We start from the raw sequence: 8,812 nt of genomic DNA, 5'->3' as shown, positions 1-8,812 counted from the left end.
CACCTCCCACCCCATGCTAGCCCCACCCCTGCCCTGCACTGCCCCACTCCCTTCCTTGTGCTGGCCCCACCTCTCCCCCAACCCCCGGCCCCACACTGCCCTGCCTCCTGCCCCATGCTGGCTCTACCCGCTGTACTGCTAACCGGGCCATTAAAAGTTGGGTCAACGCGGGACTGGTAGGCTCCTTTCCCGGCTCCATGCAGCTCCCGGGAAGCGGTGACGCGTCCCTTCGGCTCCTAGGTGGAGGGGTGGCCCGGGAGGCTCCGCGCGATGCCCCCACCCTGAGTGCTGGCTCTGCAGCTCCCATTGGCTGGGAACTGATATCGTGAATGACAACACACGGCCCCAGGCAGGCTGCCCTAAGGCCTTGTCTGCACTAGAGTCTTGACCGATTTGTACTCTGTATTGACCCAGCTGACGCGCACACGATTATTCGCTGCATCCCTGCTGGCACTCAGCCCCCGGACCTGGCCCAGTTCTGGGTGTGGTGCCAAAGCAGCGCCACGGCCCCGCCAGCTGGTGCCGTTTCTAGAGTTCATCATCTGAGTCCAGGGTGGGTAACAATTGTCATTGTACAAAATTGTCTTAAAATTTCAACCAATTTTCATTTGTTTCTTCCCACTGATGTTGTGAAATTGCCAAAGTGGCTGTAGTGTCTGGTCCTAGTGTCTTTAATCAGATTTCTAAAGGTGAGTAGGTTTGTAGATTTTACATGGAGATGTTCTCTGCTAAGAAGTTTCACACTTACAAGGCTCAACTCCACTGCAAAAGGCAAGTGCCAGGGCTTCATTCATAGATTGCCAAGACCAGAAGAGACCCCTGGCGTCTAGTCTGTATAGCGCAGGCCAGAAAACTGCCCAGAACAATTCCAGTTTGAACTAGCAACGAACATCTCTATGGTGAGCTCAACACCACTCCAGCATAAGGCCCTGCTCTATTTTATGCCAACAAGAGCAGTTTTTAGTAATAATACAATTTTAGCCCTTGATAGTGCAACTGCTTAAGGACGTGCATCATTCTGAGCACCCGAATATCCCCTTTGATGCTTTTGTCACTCTGAAGTCAAGGGGGGAAAGTTACAGACCTGTCTAAGCGTGTCAGGATGGGGGTCATTTCCCAGGAGAGGCTAGTCCATTTCACTGGGGTGTAGTATTGCAGAAGGGTGAAACCTCCTTAGGGGTTGATTTCAATTCTTATTGAGCTTGACAGGTGTGAACTCACCCTTCGGTTAGTGGCTGTAAGGACAGGACCAAAGGAGAAGGCAGCCTGCCCGAGAGTGGTGCTGAGGATGGTTTTGGGTAGGGGGCACTGGTGGCTGTGAGAAGCCAGAACAGACACAAAACTGAAAGGCTGGGGGCTTATCTAACCAGCGCGTCAGTGAAGACACTGTGTGCGCCAGGGCTTCGCCCATCCGCGTAGGTATCCACCTCCCCGAGAGGGAGTAGCCAGGTCTCTTGGAGAATTAGTCCATCGACCTAGCGCTGCCTACACTGGTGGTGAGGTTGGTATAACTGCATCTCTCAAGTGTGTAGATTTTCACACCTCTGATGGCTATAGTTATGCCGAAGAAAATTCCTAGTGGAGACCAGGCCTGCGATAGTCAGAGCCAGCCTGAGGGAGCAGCCGGCAGTGTGGTGTCTGGCCCTGGAAGAAACAGGCGGAGAGGTTTTTGGTTGGAGGTGCAGGCTTAGAAGAGCGGTCTTGATGCTCTGAGCAAATGAACCCCCCAGTTTCCGGCTATTTGAGTCTCTCTGCGTTCCGCGACGCAGGACTTTGTACAGTTTGTAAATAAACAAAACTGCATCAAAGAAATCCCCGACTGCCACCAATTTCTCCTCCTCACAGGAACAAGCGGCTGGATTTTTGGCTAGCTGCTCAGGTCAAAGGATTACACTCCTGTGCTTGCTAGCAGTTCTGAGGACGAGGGGGATGCAGAGACCCCCAGCCCCATGCAATCTGTCCCCCCAGAGTCGCCATCTTTCCCTGTGGTGCTGGCAGGGCCTCCCAGCCAAGTCCCTTTTCCCTTTCCCTGGCTCACAGAGAACAGCCCTGAGTTCATTGCTATTTACACAGCCCCATGGAGGAAATGCAGGCCCCCCCCACGTGATATCGATCTGCGTATACACTGACCACACAATGTGCCCAGTACTTGACTTCCTGACAGGTGAGCTCTCTGTGGTGCAACTCACCCTCCAAGCAGCACCTGTGCCCCAGGGGACGGGAGGGACACTTGGGGGGGGGCATGTGGGCACATCCTGTCTCAGGCTGAAGGGGAAGTTTCCTGAGGCACTAGCCCCCACCCCCACTCCCACCTCTGGGACATGCCCTCCCAGGTATCACAATGTCCATAGTCAGAAGATAAACTTTTATTGCAGCGCTGTTCATGGGGGTGGGGGGGCTGTCCGCACCTGCGGGACGGGGCCTAGATCTGGGTCCGGAAGTGCAGGCCGGTCCCCTCCATGCGGCGCTGATAATGGGCGTCGAATGCCTCACTCTGCGCCATGGTGAAATGGTTTTTCCAGTCGCCAACCTCACCTAGGGAGGAGAGGAGATATTAGTGGGGAGACCCCCCCCACCGGCAACAGCCACCCCTTGCCCAGAAAGTGCTTTCCACCCACAGCCAGGGGACCCCAGCTCCAGGGAGCACCCCCCTCCATACCATGCTCCGCAGCCAGCTGGGTCACAGGACAGGACCGCCGAGAAGAATGCCGTGGGGACCCAGCCCAACAGGAGTTACCCAGAATCCCTGGGAAGAGCCAAAGGGACACGATCCCGCCCCCCACCTGTGACATTATGGGGATCTAATGCCAAGTGAGCACGACCCCCCCCACAAGGGATTATGGGTAATAAGGCAAGGCTTCAGACCAAGCAGGCGTTACCCAGAGTACCTTGCTCAAGTCTACAGAGCAGTGTATAGGGAACTTTCTAGACAAAGCCAGTGGGGTAAGGGGTCCCCACAATTCCCAAGTCCCCCTCCCCCTCCGCTCACCCTTGCGCATGAAGGGGCTGACGGTCTGGTCGAAGATGACACTGGGGATACTGCTATAGTTGGCCATTGGATTCTCCTTCATGATCTGGAAGGACGTTTGCTGGGCAATTTTTTCCAGCACCTCTGGAGGCAGCTCCACCTCCAAGAAGTCCATGACCCTGAGGATCTCCCGGGCCGGGTCCTGGTGAGGGAGAAGGATGCTGACCCAACGGCCTCTTGATGGCAACTGGCTGATGGCCCAGGGGTTCATAAGGGTTACAGGGGTCTCTTGGGTCTGGTAGCTACACAGAAGTTCGCCAAGGGACATGGTGTGAGGTCTTTAATGAAAGCCTTTGTTGCACTGGTCATGGGCGTATGGCACTAGGTAATGAGTTATGTATAGACACTGAACTTTGCCACCTCACTGGTTATCCCTTTTTCCAGATAATGTATTAATATGTTGAGCAGGGCTGGGCCCAGGACAGACCCCTGGGGGACCCCGCTATTTATCCCTCTCCACTGTGAAAACTGACCATTTATTCCTGCCCTTGTTCCCTGCCTTTTAATCAGTTACCGATCCATGAGAGGCGCTTCCCTCTTATCTCAGGACAGCTCACTTGGCTTAAGAGCCTTTGGTGAGGGGCCTTGTGAAAGGCTTTCTGAGTGAGTGTCTCCGCTGCAGTAAAATACCTGCAGTTGGCCTGCGTCAGCTGACTTGGGCTCTGTGACATTATTGACTTGAACTGGGACCGTACAGAACATTGTTGCAACCAAGATCCTGTAGTGGCACCAAATCTTGTATAAAGGGGGGTCAAATAAGGTGTCTAAGATGAGGTTATGGTTTGCTGGTTAGGATTATGCTATCTGTTTGCTGTATCATTTTTGTATTTAAAGATATAAGTATTGGCTCTTTACTGTCTGTATTCCAAACTTGTGCTATGCTTCTGGGTGACACCCTAGCCAAGTTGGTGTCAGCTCTGCCTAGCCTGCTTGATGGCCCATTAAGGCCCATCAGCTATACAAGTGACCCACTGAGAGAAGGCAGACACGCTGTGGGACTCAGCAAGGTGTGCAGGGACCTGCCTATGGACAGAACTCTGAAGTGTTTCCAGGCCATGTGATGGGCAGCTTGTCCTTGGGACAAAGAAAGACAGACCACATGGCAAGAGAGTATAAAAAGCTGCTGCAGCTCCTCCTTCTTGTCTTCAAATCCTGCTTCTTGCCTCTGGAGGGACTTTGCTACATTAAAGCTTTGAACCAAGGACTGAATGACCCATCCCAGCTGTGGACGTTCTCCAGCGACTTGATTTGAACCTGCAGTTTATTCCATCACTGCTACAAGCCTGAACCAAGAACTTTGCCATTCCTGTATGTAATTGACTCCATTTAACCAGTTCTAGCTCTCATCTCTATCTTTTTCTTTTTATGAATAAACCTTTAGATTTTAGATTCTAAAGGATTGGCAACAGCGTGATTTGTGGGTAAGATCTGCTTTGTATATTTACCTGGATCTGGGGCTTGGTCCTTTGGGATCGAGGGAACCTTTTTCTTTTACTGGGGTATTGGTTTTCATAACCATTCATCCCCATAACGAGTGGCACTGGTGGTGATACTGGGAACTGGAGTGTCTAAGGGAATTGCTTGTGTGACTTGTGGTTAGCCAGTGGAGTTAAACCAAAGTCTTCTCTGTTTGGCTGGTTTGGTTTGCCTTGGTGGGCATAGAAACCCCAGCCTTGGGCTGTAACTGCCCTGCTTCAAGCAATTTGTCCTGAATTGGCACTCTCAGTTGGGTCCCGCCAGAACCAGCCTCATTACAGGCTCACAGGGCTCGGGCTGCAGGCTATAAAACTGCAGCGGCTGGACCCTGGATTCTGGGACCTTGCGGGGGGGCGGGGGGGAATGTTCCATAGCCTGGGCTGGAGCCCAAGCCCCATGATCCTCAGTCAGTGACACGAGCCACCCAGGGGCGTTTTATGGCATTGTAGAACTACCCGGAAAGTCCAGGTACACTAGATCCACTGGATTCCCCTTGTCCACATGTTTCCTGACCCTCGACAAAGAATTCTAGTAGATTGGTGAGGCATGATTTCCTTTTACAAACACAATGTTGACTCTTCCCCAGTAGACCATGTGCATCTCTGTGTCTGATAAATTCTGCTCTTTACTATAGTTTCAACCAGCTTGCCTGGTACTGAAGTCAGGCTTTCCGGCCTGTGATTGCCAGAATCGCCTCTGGAGCCTCTCTTAAAAATCAGGGTCACATTAGCTACCCTCCAGTCAGCTGGTTCAGAGGCTGATGTAAGTGACATGCCACATTTAGCAGTTCTGCAATTTCATATTTGAGTTTGTTCAGAACTCTTGGGTGATGCCATCTGGGCCTGATGGCTTCTCAGTGGGCGGGGGAGGTGAGCCCACATGCCCCTCCATGCATCTCGTCTGGCTTCTGCCCACTGGGGAGAAGGATCTCGGGGCTTCAGGGCATGCCTGTTGGGGCTCGGGGCTTCCACAGGAGCGGGGTTGAAGCCCTGAGACTCCCTGTCTCTGCAGAGCTGAAGCCCCAAGTCTCGGCAGGTGAGCCCCACAGGGCTGAAGCCCTGGCACACACACCCGAACTCTTAAACATCTGAAGATTGTTGTATGCTGCTGGGTATGTCTTGCCACCCCTACGTTATTCCCTCAGTCTGTGAGGAGAAGCTACCAGTGAGCTTGATCTTTTGAGATGTGATTTCAGCCAAACTGATTGAAAACGCTGGGAGAAGGACTTGGAATTAACGATCTTGCAGGAGACAGGCAGGGGAATGCCTTGTGAGTCAACTGAGGCACTAGAAAGCAAGTTATCATTTTTTCAATATGTAACTATTTCCAATATTCTCATTCTATCGCTTGACTCCCTCTTCTTTGATGCTAAACTTCTCGTTGTTCTCACTGTCACTGTGTCAAAGTGCGGAGCGAAGGGGAGCAGGGATCCGGAGGGGGATTTTACCAGCCGGTGGGTTCTGACTCTGGGGTCTGTAAGCGCTCGGAGCGTGCAGGGGATTGGGGCTGGTAACTCCAGAGAGGTGCTCGAAGGGGTCAGGGTGTGCGCCGGCCTCTAGCTAACATGGACAGAGTGAGGCCCACGGAGGCTGAGATGGCAGAGGTTGTGTTGCCAGAGGCTGGTGGTTTCAGGGAACTGACCCATGGCAGGGCCAGACATGACTCTGTCATGCTAAGACCCCTGGGCAGCATAACTTGCCCCTTGCCCCCATCCCCTCCTTCCACACTCACCTCTTTCATGTCCTCATAGAAGACGTAGAGGATGCAGTGATTGGCCCGTTCAGCCCAGTATCCACAGACATGGTCATACCACGAGCCCCAGGCCACTGTGGGGAGAGAGGCCAAGCTGACTTGACCATAATCCCTTGGGCAGAGGTCATAGGATATGACCTTTGGTGTGGTCACCATATGGACTCCTGCCAGAATTCCTTGTAGCCTCCCCCAGCAGGTAAGGACCGGTCCGTATACCCCGACGGGGCAAACCTCAGGTCTGGAACCAAGGGAGCTTCCTCACACTCACAATCCCTTAGGGCCCCCACAGCCTAGGAAGGGGTGGGGAGGGAGGTGAGCCTGCCATGGGGCCTCTGAACCCTCTCGCCCAGTACTAACGTTTCCCATCCATGAACTTCTGCAGATAGAGCTCCCAGGGCCCTGGCTCGGGCTGTGTCTTGTTCATCTGGTCAAAGAAGTAATAAGAAACCACGTTATCCTTGGCATTTCGGGCCACGTAGATCACCTGGGGAAGAGAGAACAACGTGACTGTGGGTTGGGATTTAGGGGTACCGGCAGGGCTGTTGGAGGATGGGGGTGGGGGGTCTCTTGCCTTGCATCTCTTCTCCCAGAAGGACTTGGGAACCAGCTGGAAGGGCAGGTGGGTCTTGATGACTCGGGGGGGAGGAACATTCACCAGCTGCTGCACGCCTGCGAGAGACGGGACCAGAGGGGGCTTCAGCCCTGCGTGGGGAGCCCAGCAAGGCAGTGGTGGGGTTGCAGCCTTGCCCTGCCCCCGGGCAGGCAGAGCAGAAGCACCCACCTGAGGGCACTGGGGGAGGGGAGCAGATCTCCAGGAAGGGGATCCGGATGTGGGTCGGGGCTCGGCAGGCTTTTTCCACGTCCCCTCGGACCAGGATCAGGTCCACGATCTCCTGCATCCACGTGGTCCCTGCAGCGAGACAGTCACAGACAGAGACCCCACCATCCCCACTCACGCCCAGGCACCGTGATCCAGAACCCCTGGCAAGGGGCCCTCGTCGGACAGGATGCTACAGTGCCCCCTGCTGGGAGAGCAGCGCCCCTCCCCCTCCCTATAGCACCCCTGCTGGGAGAGCAGTGCCCCTCCCCCACCCCACAGCGCCCCCCGCAGCGCCCCTCCCCTCCCCACAGCACCCTTCTCCCTCCCCACGGCGCCCCCTGCTAGGACAGGCCAGGGCTGAAGAAGCCAGGAGCCGCCCCCCAACTTCCTACAGGCCATGGCGGGAGTAGCCAGAAGCTCCCCCACAGCCAGAGCCCCTCCCCCTCCCCACATCACCCCCTGCTGGGACAGGCCGGGGCTGGAGTAGCCAGGAGCTCCCCTCCACAGCCAGCGCCCCCCACATTCCACAGCGCCCCCTGCTGGGAGAGCAGTGCCCCCTCCCCCTCCCCACAGCGCCCCCTGCTGGGAGAGGCCGGGCTGGAGTAGATGGCAGCTCCCCACACTGCAAGTGCTTCTGCCCCACTCCCTAGGGCGGCCCCCTGCTGGGGGAGGCTGGGTCTGGTCTCTTACCCGCCTTGGGGTAGGTGGAGATGAGGAGGTCGTCAGGCCAGGCCTGGAAGTTCTCGATGGGGCCCCACTGCTGAGCGATGGGCTCCATGAGCGGGATCCCGTGGACCAGCTGGAGGGGGAAGCGGTGGAAGACATCCTGGGATTCTTGCAAGACCCTCGTGTAGGTCTTTGGCGCTGCCATGGCACCTGCTTCAAGGTGTGGGGGGGGGAGCCTGGCTTAGGGATAGGGATCCCTTGGGGTTCTGCAAGGGGAGATTCCTAGCTGGGGGAGAAGACTGGTTTCTGGAGGTCCTAGCCGGGGGGAGCAGGCTGGTTTCTGGGGGACCTAGCCGAGGGGAGCAGGTGGGATTCGAGGGGGGTGCTGCCTCGGGGCTCCCTGGCTGAAGGCGCAGGCTGGGTCCTGCCTGATCCTGTCGAGCTGCTGGCCGTGTCCTTTGCAGCTGAGATTTCTCCCTGTACAAAGATCAGTAAATAACCTTTACCTTCAGTCCAGCTGGCCTGGCAACGATGGGCTGAACCTGGAACCCTCCTGCAAGGTGAAGCCGCACCCGGGCCGGGTTCAATATCTAGGAATTCCTCTGCACCGACACAACCCAGAACCGGCTCTGGCTCCCAGCCAGTGACCTGGGACAATTACCCCCCACCCCAGGTGCCGCTGAGAGGTAAAACTCCCCCCTCGCACGCACAGAGTCTGAGTGTAGAAAGAGACTTTTAACGAGAGGAGGGAAGTCGCCCGGCATTAATTAGGGAAAACGCCACAAGCAGGATTCATACATGTAATGGTGTGAGCAGGACACCCACCCTGGAGTGTGTGGGGCAGAGCGTCCATCTCCTGTTCCTGAGACCTACAACCACCGGTTCCTTGTCTGTGCCCCCAACCTCCCTCCACCCCACCCCACTCACCGGGGGTGGTCCCTGGTCAGTGAGGACCCAGGGTTCAGAGGCACCTCTGTGTGAGCTCCCTTCCCGTCCGGGGGAGAAGGCACCTGGCTTGTTCCCCCCTCTGAGAACTTGCTTTGGCTGGCCCCCCGCCAGCTGCTCATTCC

At 55.8% G+C, this 8,812-nt stretch overlaps 1 protein-coding gene across 3 annotated transcripts; it reads right to left on the bottom strand.

Moving 5' to 3' along the window:
- Positions 1–382: 382 nt before the first annotated feature.
- On the bottom strand, positions 383–8,392 carry LOC119856726 (sulfotransferase family cytosolic 1B member 1-like). 3 transcript variants are annotated; one of them, XM_043517064.1, is made up of 8 exons: positions 7,767–8,392; positions 7,038–7,166; positions 6,828–6,925; positions 6,614–6,740; positions 6,236–6,330; positions 2,990–3,170; positions 2,409–2,535; positions 383–1,644 (listed from the first exon to the last, which is right to left on the bottom strand). In XM_043517064.1, exons 1-7 carry the CDS (start codon positions 7,945–7,947, stop codon positions 2,423–2,425), a joined length of 924 nt encoding a protein of 307 aa, XP_043372999.1. In that variant the 5' UTR covers positions 7,948–8,392; the 3' UTR covers positions 383–1,644; positions 2,409–2,422. The 3 variants fall into 3 exon arrangements, with proteins under 3 accessions (XP_043372999.1, XP_043373000.1, XP_038260603.1); XM_043517065.1 differs by lacking the exon at positions 383–1,644 and having other exon boundaries at positions 2,352–2,535; positions 7,767–8,006; positions 8,052–8,392; XM_038404675.2 differs by lacking the exon at positions 383–1,644 and having other exon boundaries at positions 2,352–2,535.
- Positions 8,393–8,812: the final 420 nt, after the last annotated feature.

This window comes from Dermochelys coriacea, chromosome 6 (genome assembly GCF_009764565.3).
Source record: "Dermochelys coriacea isolate rDerCor1 chromosome 6, rDerCor1.pri.v4, whole genome shotgun sequence".
Classification (NCBI taxonomy): domain Eukaryota; kingdom Metazoa; phylum Chordata; order Testudines; family Dermochelyidae; genus Dermochelys; species Dermochelys coriacea.
Note: the sequence above shows the minus strand (reverse complement) of the source record. Positions and strands in the feature narration are given on the sequence as shown.